This window comes from Microchirus variegatus (genome assembly GCF_963457635.1).
Source record: "Microchirus variegatus genome assembly, chromosome: 1".
In the NCBI taxonomy this organism is placed as follows: Eukaryota; Metazoa; Chordata; class Actinopteri; order Pleuronectiformes; family Soleidae; genus Microchirus; species Microchirus variegatus.
Genome location: NC_139802.1, coordinates 11376136 through 11396304, shown reverse-complemented (window position 1 = coordinate 11396304; position 20169 = coordinate 11376136). Strand labels below are relative to the sequence as shown.

Below are 20169 nucleotides of genomic sequence, written 5' to 3'. Positions count from 1 at the left end.
GCTCTATTGCCGATCGATGAAAGGCAGCATTCAAAGTGAAGGCTCGACTCCTCTCACTCTCCCTCTGTCTGTTTGTGGCGATTCAAAAAAGAGAAAGAAAGAAAGAAAGAAAGAGGAAAAAGAGGGATCAGAAAAGGTGTTGAGCGACAGATGCAGAGAGCGCACCAGCACAGATCCTCACACTTGATGCCCCTGGCTCTCAGCAGAGATGGTTGAGCCCTCCTCGTCCAGGTTGCCGTGGTCCTCTCCTAAAATTCAGACTTGCTCACTTCTCTCCTCTCAGCTGACATAACGCGGCGGGCGGCTCTGCCTGTCTCCCTCTCTCTGAGCTCTCTCTCTCTCTCATTCCTCTGTGAAGAGAAAGGAAAAGAGGAGGAATCTACTTCTGAGAAAACACGGGCTTTCCTTTTTTTTAAACATATATATATATACACAAAAAAAAGGTTACACACATGCTTTATAGTTGAGAACATGAAGAGGATGTGCAGAGACGGATACTACGACGGATCTATTGAACTGCGGGACGTTTTCAACAGGAGATGTGTTGAATGTGGCCGAGGGGACTTTGTCCAAGGCAACACGATGAGGATTAGGACGGGACTTGTTTTTTGGAATCTCGTCTTTTCGCTGATGTTCAGTTGTGTGAAAGGTATGAGCCACTGCAGCATTGATCCATGTTTTCTGATGCGCTTGGCGCGCGCGCGTGTGTGTGTGTGTGTGTGTGTGTGTGCACGTGCGCGTGCATGCGGGTGATAAATCAAAAGCGTTAACGTTACAGACGTGCGCAAAATAGGCTATAACCCACAGCAGCAGCAGCGGCGGCGGCGGCACCGCGGTTTACTGGATGGAGTTTAGAGACGCTCAATAGAAATTGTTGCGGTCGCCTGTGCTTCTTCTAATAGCCGACGTGAGCTGCTTTGCTTAGTAGGCTAACTAGTGAATTGTTGAGGCGCAAGTGCATGCACTGCAGATTTCCTCCAGGATGTTGGGAGGTTGTAATTTATTTAGGCAAAAGCCAATTCACATCCTCTCTCCCCCCCCCCACCCCGGAGTCGAGTTTTTCTCCCAAATATTGTGAGGTGGGATCTGTCTTGCGTCAGGCCAAGTACTCACCACAAATGTTACCCAAACCATTTAGGGAGGTCGAGGCAATTAGTGCGCAGCCAATTTGTCGACTGGTGTTTATCGGACTTGCCAGTGCAGACAGGTGTAAGGTGAGCTTGTTAGTATTCTGGAGCCTCTTTCTCAGCCTCTGCCCATTTGAATACCCACTGTAGTTGCTGAGGTAACTGCTGGATCCATGTTTATACTCCCCCCCCCCCCCCCCCCCCCCCACCTTAAAATGATCAGCTTCATTCATTCATTCATTCATTTATTGAGATTCAATTCACTTTTCTGACACTAAAAGATCAGTGTCTTTAGTGACACAACTCATGGGACTTTGTTCGCCACCACAGTAATTTGACTCAAGCTATTTACAGACTAACAGCTTCAAATCAGTCAGAGCAATTGTTGCTCATGGTAGCACACTCTGCAATTACCACGCGTGCACCCAGTGGCTTTTTAAACATTTCCAGAAAGCGAATGCATATTATCCTCTTCCTTCTTTGCAGTATCACTCATGTTGATCATGAAAAGTGTGTCTGTTTTTCCTCCTGCTCTCCCTCCCCTCTATTCAATATCACTTACTGCAGGAATGTCCACTTTGTAATTAAAGGAAAAAAAAAAAAAGGCAATTCACTACCAATCCCTTTAAAAATGTCATTCTAGGGACATTATTTGTTTGTCAGTTTATCCGTTCAGCTCATATATATATGGATATGGGCACTCACAGATATCAATTTACATGCAGATTGTTCGCTCGGTGAGTAATTCTCGTGTCTGCGTGTTGAGATGTGCAGAATGCAGAGCACCAGCGCCCACCAAGACCGAGCCAAGTCGAGTCGTGCAGTCGGTCACAGTTGCTGTTTCATCACCACCCACAATGTGGCAATGTCAAACCTTGAGGCCACTGCCAATCCTCCTAGTTCTGTTACTTATTAGAGAGCCAGCCACCCAGCCAGGGATTGTTAAAAAAAAAAAAAAAGAGGGAGAGAGGGAAGGAGGAAGAAGAGGCCAGGGTCTTCCTCACTTGGAAACTAATGAAGGAAAAAGTGAAATAGTGAGGAGGAACCATAGAAGAGTTGTTGTGCTTCTGCTCTGACAGATGACACAATGTTTCCACAGAAGTAAAAAAGATATTTTCTCTGTCTGCCCTGTGACTCACTTCTCCCGCTAAGATAATGATGCTGTAAAAAAAAAGAAAATCTCTAAATCTCTGCCTTGCTAAATTTGCCTTTTCATTGACTAAATATTTGATAATATTTGATCCAAAAATCCTGTGTGTGGGCAGTGAGCTCTCTGTATACACAACAATATCTCAGACACCAACTTGATTCTTGGCTCCAGTCGTGAGTTGGTGTTCTGGTGAAATGCTCCTTGCACACAACCAAACAGACGAGGACATGAACTCCATCAGTGTCACTGGGTCACTTACACAATTTTAGGAAGTGGAAGACACTGGGAAACAATTTGTAAACAGACTAAAGACCAGCGTAAAATACTATTACACATTTTATACCACTAAATGACAGTCACAAAACAGATTATTGTTGACACTTGTTAATTTGTCGCATAATTGGAGAGAAGTGATATGATATTGGTTAAAGGAAAATGAACATGAATCAAACTCGAGTTGTGCCCAGACCTTTAATGGCTCTTGGAATATTTAGGTGTGGTGGTGGCTTAGTGGTAGAGTGGGTTGTTTGTCAACTGGAAGGTTGTGGGTTTGGTCCTCTGTGTCCCTGGGCAAGGGTCAGCCCAAATTGCCCATGACAGCTGTTCCAGCAGTGTATTTGACTTTGATACTGCCACAATTACTAACTGTAATGAAATGGTTGAAAAAATTTATGAAATGTATTTAACTTTTTTTGAACACATTCAGTTTTTATATATTGCAAATTCTTCACATTACCCATTAGAGGAAAGTGATAATTTAACAAACCATGTCAGTGAACAGCGAACAGATTTTTCCCAACATACTAAATCTTTCATATTCTTTAATATATATATATATATATACTTTTTAAGTATTTTTCCACCCAGTACTGCCCAGTTAGTAATTGCTGTGGTAATCAGGTGGGTTCTGCACAGACAGTAATGAAGATTTTCTCAATGTGATTACGTAAACAGACTGGAAAGGCTGCTAGGGCTAATCAGGATTACAATTTGTCTGTGTAATTATGCACTATCTATAGTCAGTGTGGGACATTATCCAACTGTTCTTCAAATATTTCATCCCCAAAATGGATGATGATGATGAAGAAGTGTGGAAGTGGGCAACTGTACATTCTAATGGGGGAAGAACGGAGGTGATTTAAGTCCCTTTGAGTGTGGCATGCGGCAAAAAAACCCAACAACACAACTAAATTGCTTTCTAAATCACGTTTTGAAGAGAATGTACAGTGCGACCACTTTATTAGGTACACTGGACACTGAAAAAAAAGTGGCAGGAGTGGCACACGGTGTGGTTTGCTGTTGCTATAGCACATCTGCTTCAAGGTTTGATGTATAATGTGTTCAGAGACAGTCTTCTGCATACCTTGGTATTATATAAACCAGTCTGGTCATTCTCCTCTGACTTCTGTCATTAACAAGGCATTTTTTCCCTCATAGAACTGCTGTTCACTTGATATTTTCATTTATTTTTGAACCATTCTCTGTAAACCCTACAGATGTGGGCATTATGATGATTGGTTTGAACTTGACCATGTCTACATGCCTGAATGCATTGAGTTGCTGCCATTAAAAATGCAAAAAAATTAACCCACCCACCAGAGTGGAAATCTTAAAAACGCTCTGCCGTTGCGTTCCCGTCTAAAGGGTGGAAAACGCAAAAGTACGCTCTGAGCTGCTCACGCTGGCTATCCTCCCGTTAGCGTTGACGTCAGATCCATGAACAACAAACATGTCGGATTATATCCATCAGTCGGACTTTCAAGTTGCCTTAGCTGCTCTGATACCTATCCAGGAGTCATTTCAGCAATTACGCCGAGTTAATGTTTTGGTTTTCGACTGTAGGCTACTCAGCGCTACTAGAAAGAAGAAGAAGGATGTTTCAGCGCATGTGTGCGCTCCTGGTGTTGTATGACAGTGCTTCACAGTGCCACCTAGCCACCTGGCATGCATACTACATCAGATTTCACACACTCACCGTGTGCATGCAGATTTACACCCAAAGACGCTCGTCTAAATGGGAAATAAAAAGTGGGAACGCAACGCGTTTGTGTTCAGATCGTTGTCATGTAAAGCTAGCCTAAGAAGCTACTCACCAAGAGGCAAACCGCAGTTTGTGACCAGTTTGACATCAAACGGATGATCGGGTGATCTATTCATTATTTTTGTGGTCTTATGCAAGAGTTTTTTTTATGGAGAAAGAGATCCCATAGTTTTCATGTCTTGTGGATCCTAAGAGGAAACATCAGAATTGCGTCTTCATTCTAAGCAGGTGCCTTTTCTGTCTAAATCTAACCTTGCCAAATTTCCTCAAAAACACAATTGATTCAAATACCTTGATTCATTCGATTCAAATAATTCCCTTGACATGCACGGTTTGTAGATAAGTAACGCACCATTTGGTTCAGAAAATAAGTGACTTATGAAATGAAATTGAAAACGCACTTTAGCTGGAGTTGATAGGAACGTTAAGTCGGAGAAAACGTTGAACAGCAAAGAATCACCTGGCACCAACAAAGTAGAAAAAATAATGTTATTTACCAGGATAAATGGCAGCACTTTTACTCCTATAATCTTGATGCCTCTTTTATTGCTGACATTTAACTGTGGTGAACCAAAGTAGTACTCGGCTCACCGACTGGCCTCATGCCCATTGCTTCAGGCCGGAACCAGGCTCTTATGGCGCTGACAGATTCCTGCAAAGGTTGGGCATAGGTTGCTGGTACCGAGTAAGTCATTTCTTCTCAGGTATCACTTTTAATATAAGCAGCACTCTTGGGGGAGAGAGATTGGCAATATCTTGTCTTCAGGAAGAAAAATAGCTCACCGTTTGTTAAGATTAAGGGTAATAGTTTGAGGAGACGCAGCTTCCACAGTCAGGGCTACAGATTCAAAGTGGACTGCCTGCACCTCAGGTGCCATTTTCAGAAGGGATTAAACTCTGTTAACTGTCTGCAGGCATATTTGCTGATAAAAATGTAAGCATTTATTTGGCTTTTATCCGGGCTGAGTTTAAACTCAAGGAAACCTGACAGAGAAATGTGCGTGGATCACGTAAATGGGATATTGTTACATAATGTTTGTAAGAGTGACAGTTAAGAGGGGATGTAAATGCAGCCAATCAACCTAATATAACTTCGATGTGACTTTTAGTAATCAGTAATACCCTATATATAAACCCACATATCTTTTCATTGTGTTCACTGAAGCGTAGCAGCATTCATCCAAAGGGGTGTTTTCTCTCTCTCTCTCTAACCTTGTCAAGAATTGTATCCATAGCATATTTCTAGCGTTATTCACTTCATAACCTGTAGCCATGCCTACCCACGTACCTTCGTGAATCTTCCTCTGCAGTGGCCACTGCTGTTCCTGTTTGTGTTTGTGGCTGTCGGCTGGATTTTTGATATGTGACAGGGGAGGCAGGCGTGAGGCATGGTGAGGGAAACAAACAGGGTGATGTGAAGGCAATTGAAAGAGTAGCCTGTTTATTGGAGGTTGCTTTGGTTCAATATTTCAACAGCAATAAAAATGATAGGTGGGGATAGCTCAATAGATGCCTGTTTAGACGCAATTACACCACTTTTCTATCTAGTGAGTAGGCATCACTGGAGGGTTGCATATTTTTCATGCAGCTTGAAAATACAGACCGTTGATGGACCTATGCAGGTAGAGAGGTGTTTTCAACTGCCAGTAAATGGTGCATTGCTACGTATAGTTAATATTTGGCTTTTCTTTCATCCCATGCATAGTATCATCGAGAAAACACATTCTGGCTTCTGTTGGGCATGGTGAAAAAAAATTGATTGACTAATTATCTGATTTTACAGTTTCCTGGGGTGCTTGCCTCTGCAGCTGAATTTATCAATTCACCCATTTATTCACCTTTGTCCATTGTTTGTTCACAATCAAGTCTAATCGGGCAGTGGCATGCAAAGTCACTGATACAAAGGATCTAAACCTAGACCACACCAATATTATGAAACTGCAGCACTGGCAGTTTTACATTTGTACTTCCAGTCCAAACTGTGACATCTAAAAGTAATGGTGGGGATGCAGGGTGGAGCTGTCATGCAAAAACATAAAAATACCTCGAAGCAATGTATGTAACATCTGAAGTGGATTGTGTTGTCCTTTCAATACAGCTCTGTGAGTTTGTTTACTTGGATTGGATGTCTTTTATGGTGTAGTTCAGAACTGCAAACATTGATTTTTGCTTTGTCCGAAGAAGCCTTTTTTGTGAAGGCAAACTAAGGATCATCTTAGGGTCTTAGATGGTTGTTTGAATAAATGTGACGCCACATCTGAAGACATCGTTTTGGGTTGTGGGAAGATTTTTCACAAACTTCTTGTATTTTAAGACGGAAAGATTAATTTGAAAAAGAATCAATAGACCCGAGGGTTACATAAAAATTTCACTGTAGATATCTGTTTTATTATCGACACCGTATTTCTTCATTAGTTTACTACAAAATAAATGATGTATTTATTGCAGATTAGTTAATAAATAATAGAGTCGCTACAGATGTGTGTGTTCTGTGTTATCTGCAAAGAGAGTTGCATTGAAAACACAAAGAAAAAGAAGACTTTTCTGCTGCTTCTGCTCTAACACCGAGTGCCTGCAGGTGGCATGAAAGTTACCAGTTCAGTCGAATCAAAAGTGAATCAAAGGTCACTCTTTCACCTCCAACTGGCTCTGAACTCAGTAACTATGGTGGTTGTGGTTCTAACTGGTTTTAACAGACAGTCACATCACACCAATCCTGGCTTTTCGTCCTCGGCTTCAGAAATGATTTAAAATGTTTACTTTTAAAGCTTCTAGGTCTAGCCTCATGCAGAAATGTTGTAGCTTCAAGCCATAGATCCTCAGCTGCAGACCCTCTGGCCATTCCAGAGTCGAGGCTTCAATCTAAAGGTGACTGGGCTTTTTTGCCATCAGGGCCCCTCGACTTTGGAATGAGCTGCCTGAGTATAAACTTGCAGATTCAGTGACTTAAATAACTTCCTAAAACCCAGTTTCATAAACTTTGTTTTATGTGATGTTGTCTTGCTATATTGTTTGTATTTTATCACCCCCCCCCCCCCCATGCTTTCTTCTAGTCATTTTATTTCTCCTTTGTTTTTATTTATATTGACATTTAGTGTTTTGTGTTTCCGTGGCACTTTCAGTTTGTCTTTCTGAGTATCCTGAGTTTGCAGTGTCTCTGAGTGTGTGTGTCTTTGTAAACTCTAAAGGTGCTGTGGAAATGAAGTCGCTATTATTATCACATATAAACACATCTAGACAATTGGTATGGACTGCAAACTGGAGATGGATGTTTACTTGGACAGTGGAAAACAGTCGAGTTCCGTTTCAGCCTCTGTTTGTCTTCAGATTGAAAAAGTGCAAGACGAATTTGTTGCTCTTTCCCTTTCTCTTATCCAAGGAAAGTGAAGTGTTGATGTTATTGTTTGTTTGGAGGCAAGAGAGACAGGCATCCTATTAGATGTGTTGTTGGCGCACAGTTTTGTGTTGTGTGTACAGCAGCTCTCACAGTAGTGGCCTGGCATCAGGTGCAATATGGCTTAGTAGCACTTTGAGGATTTATTGGTGCCTAGCCACAAAATACTGTAATCACTATCTGCTGGTAGAAGTGGTGAAGGCACCAGCAACATTCAACATAAATGTTATTATACTTGGCCACACAGACACACGACCTCTGTTTTTTTCCCCCATTGTGCAGTGGTGTGCATTTGGGGTTAGTATTTGTGTATGTGCCAGCTGTGTTTTAGTGTGTATTTGATTTTAATATTTTTCACCTCAGTGGTTGGCAATTTAAAACCTCCAAATCGAATATTTCAGTGCCCTTTCCCAAATTGCAATGACACACTCATGAGGTAATAGTCATTCTGTAGAAAGCCTCTTTTCTGTTTGTGCTGTATGGAGCCCAGTTTCCTTTCATCAACCATGCAGACAAGCATAGTGAGCGGCTGTGATTATGCACATTCTATCAGTATGAATTGTGAAGGTGCCACACAGTCATGCAGATAATATCCTTCTCTTTGCGAACATCAATTTGGGATTTCTGTCTACTAAGGTTGTACTCTCGGCCCTGGCAGTCATCATTGTTGTACTCCTATTTGTGCTGATGACAAATTATTTTCACTACCCTCTACATTTTATGCATATATAGCTGAGGGTACAGCTTGTCATAGCTAGGAGAAAAAAGTGCTCGGATTTCTCAAAAAACGAAATTAAACCTCAATATACTATTAAGTGCTGCAGCATCTCTGATTTGTTAGTGCAGAGCCTGAAGCTACATCATCGTCTGAAGTTATGACAGCAGACAAGCAACACTAGATTGTGTTCTCTCTGTTCTTACTTTCCTCTGATCAATGCAATCAAAATCTGTAATTTTCAGTTTCTTTTCATTTCTTGCCGTTTCATTAAAAAAAATCAATCAAATCACATTGTTTTGTGATTACTACAGTAAAATTGCTTCCCAGTGCCGCATTCATTTATATTCTTCAAGCTGTATTTTGGAAAACCAATACTTGGCAGCACAGAAGCGTGCTTATGGTGTTTTGTAAGGTTATACAGCAAAAGAAGCCTACTGTGGTGCTTGCTGACCTTTGTTTTGCATGGTCAGGGTTCCATCTCTCCAGTCAGTGTACTTTATCCAGACAGTGCAGATGGATATCTCTGTATTGGCTGACTAACCTTTGAGGTCAGGTGCAAATCAATGCAGCTTTTTTTTGTAATTTAACTTTGATTGCTGTAGGTGCTGCTGCCTGCTTCTGTGTTTGCGATGGGCCACCATCAGAAACAATGAGGAAGCGACATCCAGAGAAAGAGGTGTCCTTGACAAAACACTTACTATAGCCCATCATGATGAAAATGGAGTATCAAGCAGAGACGGAGGACATAATGTATGTCAGAAACGGGGCAAAAAAAGAGGAGCATGAAAGCACTTTGCTCAGTAAGGATGTGGATTCTGGACTTTGATTTGTTTGATGAAAGATAATGTGATGTATGAAGGATGAGGGTAATGCACTATTCATGCATATTGACTGGGGGTGCGAGTAGTGTTCAAAGCAAGACTCAAACTTCTATGAATTTTTAGACTACAAGATACTGTGTATGCAAGTCAAGTTATATTTATATTTGGCACATTTTTTATGATGAGAGCAGGACAATAAAAGCAATTAAACATCTGCAGAGTGTCTGCTCATCTGATGAGAAGAGCTCAGGACAGGGGTATGTGATCCCCGAACATAACTATTTCAAGAATCAGCTGCTCCCTCTCTAGCAGTCGCCACAGTGGGAGATCGGCACATTTGATTTGGCAGTGATTTTTATGCCCGGTGCCCTTTTGCTGATGCAACCCTCCCATTTATTTGAGCTTGGGACTGGCACAAGAAGCAGTGGGGTCAGATTAGAATGTCTAATTAACAATGAGCAATGGTGATTGGGTAATTTGCTCAGGGGCAACCCAGCCATTCACCTGCTGGGGACTCAAAACCAGCAACCTTTCCTTGCAAGTTCTGTTTTCCACTGCTCCAAGTACATTTGAAGTATCACATTTGAAGAAAATTCAAGGTTTGTTTGTAGGTTAAAAACATTTGAAATGAAAAAAATCTCTTGATTTACATTAACTAGAAGTGGCTCCAGCTTTCCCCACAACCCTCAAATAGTATTAGTGGTGTTGATAATAGATTAATGGATTATAAGAAAACAATACACTTGCATTTCACACATAGGAAACTAAAAAACTAGAAACTAATTAGACAAAGATTAAAAGATGCAGAATGCAATTTATTGATAAGCAGCAGCAGATAATGGTGTTTTCTGCAGGTGGCATAACAACTAAAAGCTGCTTCCCTTGTTTGGTTTTAATTTCAGCAACACTGACTAACGCTCTCCCAAGGTGAGACTGTACTTCATAATGTTGTGTGTAGGCCTGGGACCATTTGATGCTACACAGACAAGTAACAGGATTTTAAAATCTATCTGCTGACACATAGAAAGCTGTGTCTGTGATTTAAAGACTTGGTGACATGGCCTCCACTCTCTTGACCTGTAAAAACAGTTAGATGGACTGTTTAAAATCAATTCATGGATAGGTTTTGTCTGTATCTTGATTAGACAGAATTATTTCTTTGTTTTTGGATGATAGCGTGCTAGCGGGTTGAAGTATAGGCTCATACAGAATAGTTTTCTAGTTGCCTATTGTGGATACATGATTGAGCACTGGCATTTATTCATTCTTTTCTGCATCTGAAAATGCTATTTCCTTTTTTTTTTTTTACCTTATTTTTTCCCCTAGGCACAACCACTCTCTGATTTGATCAATGTAAGGACCTTTATTCTCCTGGGGACACAGTTTGTATTTCCTTTATTGCCACTATTGTAGAGGAGGAAATGATATGAGTAAGGAGGAACAATGATAACATGAAGATATTGGATAAAAAAAGACCCGGATATGGATCCTTGGGCATAGTAGTCCCTAATTTGTAAATAAGATGCAGTGCCAGAAAAGTCCCACTGACTTTTGTAGTTTGTCGAGCAAGGTAGCTTATGGACAACCGTTTTAAATTCAGATATACACAATGTTACTTAAAGGTTTAAGTGTACATCCAGTGCATGTGGTTGAAATCCAGACTGAAAGGCATTTAAGTACAGAGCCTATAATTGGGCCTATAATTGTTTCAGTCGGGGGAGACAAGTGGGTGAAAAATAATCCTTTTTAGCTGATTGTACCAATGAAATCTGATGATGAAGTCTTCAGAGTCTGCACTTTGCCTCAGCAGGGAAGCGTTGAGTACAAGGGCATCTGGCCAGGAAGGCGAATACCCCGTGGAGTTCAGATATGTAGGCATGTGAAGAGATAAAGACAGGGGGAAGCATGAATACCACAACCGAAGCAGGCAAACGTATAGATTCCCTGAATGAACTTAGAGCTTCATTTATTAATGAGGTATGCAGTTTTATTAACCGCAGTCTCCTTGGCCATTGAAAAAAGGCTGTCAAAGACGTAGGGGGTGGCTCAGTTGGTAGAGCGGGTCGTCCACTAACAAGAAGGTCGGTGATTGAATCCCCAACTCCTCGAGGCTGCATGTCAAAGTGTCCTTGCGGGCTAGACATTGCACAGAAAACTGCACACGGATGCACTATATGAACGGGTGTTAATGGGTAATGGCAACACTCTGGGGAAGTGGTTTAAAAAAAAAAAAAAAAAAAAAAAAGATGTGTAAATATATTAATATCATACAGTAAGTGACAAACGCAGCATGAGGTTTTTATTTTTGCCGTTTTTAATTTTCCAAGAATCCAATTCACTTCCACTGATTCCGGTCTCTTGTTTCAGTTTACACAATGATAGATCCACTTGTCGTGTGTGTGATAGGGCAGCGGCTCAGATGGTAGAGCACGTTGGCCAATCAATCATGTGGCAGCTCCCGGGCTCTTCCCATTTGTTGATACTTGAGGATGTGTGTGCATGCGAAGCAAGTTTAATTTTCTCCTTCAAATGATTGAAATACAGTGTTAGATGTCATCAACGTGGAGTGCTTTCTTCTGGTGCTGTCACTTTTTTAAATTACAGTCCTGTTTTAATGCTCAACGACCAATGACCTAGACAGCGTTCCTCAGAGAGACCTCACAGCTGATCTCCTGCTGCTGTTATGTTCTTTCAGTAAAGATATTGATAAAGAACCACAGAGCTGCACTCTTTTGTATGTAATACAGTTGCTTTTTTCACCATTCACAAGTAATCCTGAAACAAAACCCCACTTTGAGGCATTGTGTTGTGCATGACTGACTAAACTTTATATTAAGTTGGACCAAAGGGGGGAGCTACAACATTGTTTAATTGCCAGTACTTTGAAAGTCATTAATCAGGGCACGAAAACTTTCAGTGTTACACTGCTTGTTCTAATCTACAGTCCTTAAATCAAAGCAACTTTATTGTCTCATTGGAAAAATGACTTTGAACACGCAGGCTGCCACAGAAATGAGGGACAATAGACACTTCAACAAGGACACATACAGTAGAATAGACAGCAGATAAATTCAATACACTTTCAGGACAATAAAGCACTTTAAGGACAATATAGCAAATGGAACAACTGCAGTCCTTCATCTGAATACTATATTTTCACTTCCAGGGGAAGAAAAGACTTGGTCTAGCAGTTAATTCGTCCACGCACGATCCTGAAGCAACTACACGGGGAAGAGGTCACACTGTGAATGTTTATTTTCAAGCTCATTTAATGATGTCCTGTTCAAAAATAGGTGATTGGAATTGACAATTTCTCTCGCTCTCCTCCCATTACATTACGCCTTTTTTTTTTGGTCACTTAAAATATTAAGCATGCTGGCTGCATATAATTATTTATCTTTGTACCAGTAAACAACATAGTCATTGAAGCACAAGTCCATGTACGGGAAAGACAAAATGTTAAAAGTTAAAGCCCGAAGAAAAACAATAAATAAGCCCTTGAAAAATAATAGGACACTTTGTACGATGAATAATGCATTTTATTTACAAAATCAATCTTATTTTCCATTCACACAGGGAAAAGCAATGTGGTTCATTAACTGGATCATTCTGCTCAAAATTTCTGTATTCACTGCGAAGGGATTGGAAAACCACACTCATTAGTCTTGTTTTTTGTTTGCATGAGTGAGAAGCACTACAGGGCCAACAACAACACATATAAATATGCATGTTCACGCATGCGCACGCACACACACACAATTCCGATTGACGAATAGAGAAAAAAAACAAAAAACTCATCATGGTGTGAAGCAAACTGTCTGTGTTTTGCTTAGCAAGTGTAACAATCAGTTATATGCAAAGGTGTAGCGCAGTAGAAAACATGGTGCTTGTGTGTGTGTACCCTGAAGGACAGGCGTAAATGTAAGTATTTGAGGAACAGTTGGGCTCATTCGTGAGCTGTCTGTCAGGCGGCCGGGCTGCCTGCTGAGGCCCCCGTTTCTCTCTGACTTGTGCGTTATGATACTGATTTATGGTTCTGAACTCCATTTTCCCCACTGTGAAATCACAGCATGTTGTTAATTTGGTTTCTCATCGCAATTTATAGTCGGTGTTGCAGCATGACATTACAGAGGGATCACGTTTTTACAGCTGCAGTGATGATGGAGGTCAAAGCAGGTAACTAAGCAGTGACAGTGGAATCCAAAGAAAACATACTGCAGTTCTAAGTGATAAATTAATTTCTGCATGCCCCCCCCCCCCCCCATACGAGGAAGAAAGGCGTTTCTTTCTTTGAAATTACAAGATGAATGTTTACAGTGTTCTTCTTATAGATACAGCTTTTATGCCGATGACAGTGCTTAACATATTACAAGCTTACATGATTCAAAGCATTGAAACGGGGCATTCAAATATTATAATGGGTAGCTTATAAAAATGAAACTAAACTAAAAGGGACAGTGAGAGGAGGCTGGGATTGTTGAGAAAATGAGAAGTGGAGTGCAGAGCGGGAAGAGAGATTCTGGGAACAATTGGCTGAAGAGGCAGTGAATGAAACTAGGTGAGTGAGGTGGAGAGAGAGGTGTGAGAAAGGAAAAGGCTGAGGGAGATACAAAGTGGGACAAAAACTGCAGCTGGTGAAAGAGAGTCGCAGGGATAATGAAGGATGAAAGGAATTCTTAGATCTGAGAAGGAGGGGAAAGGGAGAAAGGCAGAAACAGGGAAATATCTCGGCAACGAGCATCTGTTCCGTCATCCTTAGGACATCACGACAATCAGCCACACAAACACTGCTGAGCACGTCACACAAACAGCATTATTCTGAATAGTTTGCAATGTTAGCCATCTAAGACTCAGCAAACACCAACATATTTATAATAGAGCCTTGTGGGTTCTGTTCCTGAGAGTGTTACTGTAAAGTGTCAATGACATGACAAAACCTCAGATAAAAGCTGGACTTAAACTCTGTCCATGAAGATTATGTTGGTTTAGATGAGCCAGACAGAAGGGTTATCTGCTTTTTTTTCTTTGCTGGTACAAGTTTTCTTTAGTGTTATTCTATAAAGGTCAATAGAAGTGACACAGCCACAAGATCCAGTGATTCAGTAACAACCTTACCATAACTAAAACCACTGTGCGAAATACAGGGGGGTCTGGGGGGGTTAGACCCCTCTGATTAACACTCAAGACCCCCTGAAAGCCTCAAATGCAAAATTTGAGGGGGGTCTAAACATGTTACAGTGTAATTGAAAAGCATGTTTTTTCCTTAAAATTTTTGTAATTTCAGTTTTACATATATGATCTACATACATTATACACTTTGCATTTTTTCTTATCCTTTTTAACCAGACAAAGTGTAAATTATTTTATTTTTCTAATTGTGTATTTTTAATGTTTTAATAATTGCTTTGTCATGAAGAATTACAATTTTTATGTCCCTTTAGATAGTCGGTACCTAAAATTTAGAATGTTCCCTTTGAATAACCTTATGTCTTACAGTAAATTGGGCATAACATCATGTTGGAGCATTCGATTATTTAAAAATGTCTATGCTGCTCCACTGCAACATCCTGTGGAGATGACTCGGTCAAATTTAATTCTTGCAAAATTTCTGTTTTGTATAATTAAGTTCATGAAAATGTGAGAGATGACTGCAGGATGAATCATAACATGAAGCCAAACATCAGTGTACAAATACTGCAATGTCATGCATTTCTACACCCCCCGATTATCCGCGGGCTTCCGCTTTGACGAAAGTGAATTAAACAGTGGAGTAAATTAGCAGTGAGTGCGGGTCACACCGGCCTTTCTCATGTCTTGTTCATGAGATCATTTTAAAATTCCAACGTGAACCATTCGGTCCCTATATGTGCTCTTTCACTTTTCAGATTAGGAACACAAACATATTAATTGGAAAAATATGTTGGCGATGGCTTCGTAAAAAAAAAGGTGAAGGCGATATGAGTCAGGCATGAATGTGTTTGGCCCCATTTCAGTTCATTAAACTCAAGAATGTGCGACCAAATATTGCACTGCTCAGTTATTCACAATCCTCTACAGACCACCAAGAAATAAAAAATAACTCTAGATATCATCACCTGTCATGTAAAATACAGCCTTTTACCTTTCTTCATTTTTGAATCCTTCATAAGGGCTCTCTTAGTTATTAGGATATTTCCAAGAGCAGCAACAATGTACCAAGTTGCAGGTTGGATGATGCACCTATATGTGCTATGATGAACCTGTTTGCGCCATAGTGGTGAAAATAAATGATCTGTGACTGACAAATCTGGGCTGAAGTTCTTGCAACTCCATAAACTATATAGAGATACTATAGGGCCATATAGTATCTCTATATAGTATCTATAACTGTATCCATAACAAGGTCAGGCCACTTGATCACAGGAGGGAATTGGTGCCGGGGTGTGTGCGAGTCACTGATCCGACAACAGGTGTAAATACTATACTGTACTGTCATGTTCTCTGGGTCAGGCCTACAATATCCTGAAGGTGTTGCAAGATGTTTAGATTGTGGAGGAAAATGTTCTCGATGAATAACAGCTGCTTGGCTGTGTCCAGAAGAAATGCAATTAATTGGAGTGACAAGAAGAACATTAATTGTCTCTTTAGCTTAGAGTAACATTTTGCCTAATTGCTCACATTAGTTTATAAGCTGACACGCACGTTGTAGATTGTCTCTAAAAGGCCATTTCAGTTGTGATCTGTGTAGGGGTTTCTTTCCCCCCCCAGAGATTGTGTGTATGTCCAAGACACGGTGTGTGTGTGTGTGTGTGTGTGTGTGTGTGTGTGTGTGTGTGTGTGTGTGTGTGTGTGTGTGTGTTTGCGCATGCGAACATGAACTTCACGAACTCTTTTCTGGCACAAGCACTTACCTCGTCGGGACCGGCAGTCCTCGTCGACTGCATCGCAATTAAGCTCGCTTCTCATTACGCGACATTCAAAATAGCCTCAAATAAAACGGTGCACACTCTCCTGTGTGCTGTGACAGAGTGTACGGGTGCGTGTTCAAACACTGTGAGAGTGTGGGAGTTTACTGGAAAGTGAGGAAGAACGGTGTCATGAAAAAAAACGTGTAGGAGTGCTCATTTACAACAGCACCAGTAAGGTTAGCCAAGCAATGGAATTAGTAATGTTAGACAATGATGGCATCATTCCTTAATGCACCACCCATGAGACACTATATGTCCAGAGGATATAACCGTATTCGCATGAGCTGAATGGTTCAACGCTAACATTCTTAGTACGTTATTTTTCAGCCTTGCACAAAAATAGGGATGCCTTTTTAATAGGTTCAACTTACAAACTGTGTCAAGGCTGTTTTCAGCGAGGGACCAGATATGTTTCTTGAGTGGGCCGTGAAACAGATTGTTAAGCACTTGAGGCACCAAATCGTCAGACCTCTCCTGCCACTTTCCTCTGGGCTTTCTGACCCTTAAAAAAAGAATTTGGCAGTAATGATGCTTCAAAATCATTTTGTTCAATGTAACACTGAAGTCCTCAATTAAGCATTTCTCTTGGATGATTATGGCAGTTGGTGCTGCAGCCTATTCTATTTTTTTTCTTAATTGAAGGGGAACTGAAAACATGAATGGAAACAGAAAATGTGTCTCCTATTTAGTCAGTTGCCAGATTTCCCTCACAGCTTCTGCCAACTGAGAACAATGTGGGTTTTCCAAACAATTTGTTTTGAGCTGAACAATATTGCACCTGAACTCTCCGCAGTGCATGCAGTCTATAGGAATAGCGTCTGTTCTGGCGTATTAAAACAGCTCCAAAGCCATTCAGGTTATTTAATGCTGCTTCAGTGCTTGAATCAGGTGGAATGAAACAACAAAGGAGCCCAACAATCAATACAATGTTTTGACAAGCTGTTGAAAGTTATATAACCGGCTGTTTGTCTCCTTTAATTGCAGGTTTTATCCATACTTGTGGAGGCACTTTAAAAGGGAGGAATGGGACGATAGAAAGCCCTGGGTTTCCATATGGATATCCAAATGGAGCGAACTGTACCTGGGTGATCGTTGCCGAGGAGGGGAACAGGATTCATATAGTTTTTCAATCTTTCGCTGTGGAGGAGGAATATGACTTTTTATCTTTGTATGACGGACATCCACACCCGGCTAACTTCAGGACAAGGTAAGGCAGCGGCCCTGAAGCCATGCACCTTGAAGGGTATTTTTAATGGCTGGCAGTCAGGAATGGAAAGATGTGAGGAGGGAAAACAGCCAGTGAGCACTTCTTTCAAGTACAAATTACATTACAAAGACCCTATACCTTCTCTCTCTCTCTCTCTCTGTCTCTCTCTCTCTCTCTCTCTCTCTCTCACACACACCCCAAATAGCCTCTCTTTTTCTCCATATGCAAGAAATATTAACATCTAATGGTGAGACTGTAGAGTGCAACAAACGGAAAACTCCTTTGCAAACTCTTTCTCGAGGGCATCAGGAAATGACAGTGACCCTCCCTTCCTCTTTTCTTGCGTCAGTGTTATGTTTATTTTAATTATTTATTTAATTATTTATTCAGGGTCAAGAGACAGAAAGAGTGCCATTGAGAAATGCACAGCAGTTATCAGGTGTGATGTACCACAGAATTATTGCGTCTGCTAATTTTCAATGCCATTTCCTTGAGGTGGAGTTGTTCTTTTTGTATGAGCTTTGGCTGCAAAATACAAAATGTGGCCCATTTGAACCCCTGTAGAAACATCACAAGGTAAAATGGCAGCCCATGTAAAGTAAGGCCCTTACCTAAAGCTATAAAAGTGACTATAAAGTGACTATACACTGACTATACACGTAAAACTTTGGGTAGTATCTTCAAAATCTGCCAATAAACGCTCCTCAATGTTACATACTGGACCTTTAAGAGGTTTTAGAATCCAAACGCAAAAAAGCCCGTCCCCAGCATTTATTACATTTTGACTGAGCATGCTGCGTTGGCTTCAGTGATGCGTGGGTCAGCTCAGTAATCACCATCCTTTATTCAGATGCTTCACCATAGGAGAGAAAATCATCTAACACAGTGCTCATCTTGTTTGCCTTAGTCACTGCACAGCCATTTTAATGTTTATTTAGAGAGCTTTTCTGTATTCATTCAATGTATCTCTCTCCATCAGATGTGATGGGCTCAACCTGTACTTGATATTGAAACTATTTCAAAGGGATACTTATTTTGACATGATAGTCACATGCTTTGTGCAGATGAGGCTTCCTTGGCCTTCACACTTTCCTTTCCTCACTAAAAAAATATCAATATATTTAATAAAACCACAAATTACCTCTTCATAGATAAGTGTAATGTGTGATTATCACTGCGTCGAGGAGCATGGATACACACATCAGCTCTAAAAGCTATAGTGTGAAACTTTTGTCACCAAAACACTGTGACTGTAGCATCGCTGCCCCCTCCACATTCTCCGTGAGGAGCGCACAGAATGAGCAGAGCCATCACTCACTAAAAGTGTTTTCCTGATTATTAGCAGTTACAACCTCGAGCTCAAAAACAAGCTGCTGGAAGTTAAAACAAAGATGAACCGAGCCTCTGCACTGAGTGACAGAGACACCGCTGTGAGGAAGACGCGCCGTCTTCCACTCGAGCTTTGTGACTCACGCTAAGTCAGGACTGTGAGGATAAGGAGGACATTTCTTTCATTTTTGTCATCTTGACTTTTTCAGCCAAGGAGGCGGACAGTGACGTCAGACTTTACCCACTCCTCTAATGATCCTGCAGAGCTTTCTGAAAGGACGTCTTGAGGTTTCGCAGCCGTCTAACTTTACTTGCATAGCTGATATGCTTTTTGCCTTCCATCTGTAAGTCACGATGTAAAATGCATCACTCTGTGTGCAAAGCGGGGCCAGGTGAGACGAAGACAAAACACTGTTATACTGAGAAAAAAGGACTCGTGTGTAGACTTCAAAATCATTGTGTGAACTCCTTTCAGGTTTAAAATCTTCTTTTTTATTTTTTATTTTTTTTAAACTGTAATTTATATAAACTGAATTGTATCTGTCCACTTATTTATAAGCGTCAGAGGTGAACTTTGGATCTAAAAAAAAAGTCAGTGCCATTTGTGTTGCTCAACCTCAGCAGAAATGGGCTGATGCCACTTGCTATTATGATGGAGGCTGTATAGTAATATGTGTCTGTCTGTGAAGGGGGAATAATTCAAGACCTGAATCATTTTAGATACTTCAGCAAGTCAATCATTTTAGATACTTAAAAGATTGCGTTGCGCAATGCTGTTTTCAAGGTCAGGCTTACGAAAAGTTCGCTAATACATCCAAGTTGGCAGAACATTACTTATTGATCCAACATCACTTCAAAAAAGGAGATAAAGAGGCATACATATGATACAATATTATACTTATTACTAAATCTATGAGCAATTATGCAGAAATGTCTGATAGAAATATCTTTTATCCATGCTGCATCCTCCAGAGGCTGTAAAGAATTGGCAACTGTTTTTCCGCTGCCATACCAGTTAAATCTGTTTTATAAAAAAAACAAATCAGAATATTCAGCCTTACCACAACAACACTGACTCATGCACTCGGGTTATAAAAAGAGAGCATTTTAATACGAGTAATTTAACTTTTATGCCAGCAGTGTGGCAAAACAAGGACTAATGACAGACATCATGTGCTACTTAAGTTGCCTCATATGCTGAGATAAACATTTCGGCTGTTAAGTATAACTGGTGTTGTCATAGAGCCAGAGCTTTTACTTCACTGCCAATTGTTGCTTTAAAATTCAACAACAATATCAACTTGTGGTGCAGTTTTGATATAACACAGGCCTTTAAATAATTAAATAGTATTTAGTTGCTTCTCAGTCTCATTTCACACAGAGTGTCAAACTCAGAATGTATGACAGTCTTGGTTAACAAGAGTAAGAGTAAATG

General features: G+C 40.6%; 1 protein-coding gene across 1 annotated transcript in view; it reads left to right on the top strand.

Moving 5' to 3' along the window:
* Nucleotides 1-471: 471 nt before the first annotated feature.
* LOC310929905 (CUB and sushi domain-containing protein 3-like) overlaps nt 472-20169 on the top strand; it is a gene marked incomplete at both ends in the record, with an annotated part of 208391 nt that continues 188693 nt past the window's right edge. The window contains 2 exons of the mRNA XM_083892768.1: nt 472-649; nt 17183-17405. Coding sequence (XP_083748894.1) covers nt 472-649; nt 17183-17405 — 401 coding nt within the window. The remainder of the gene's footprint in view (nt 650-17182; nt 17406-20169) is intronic.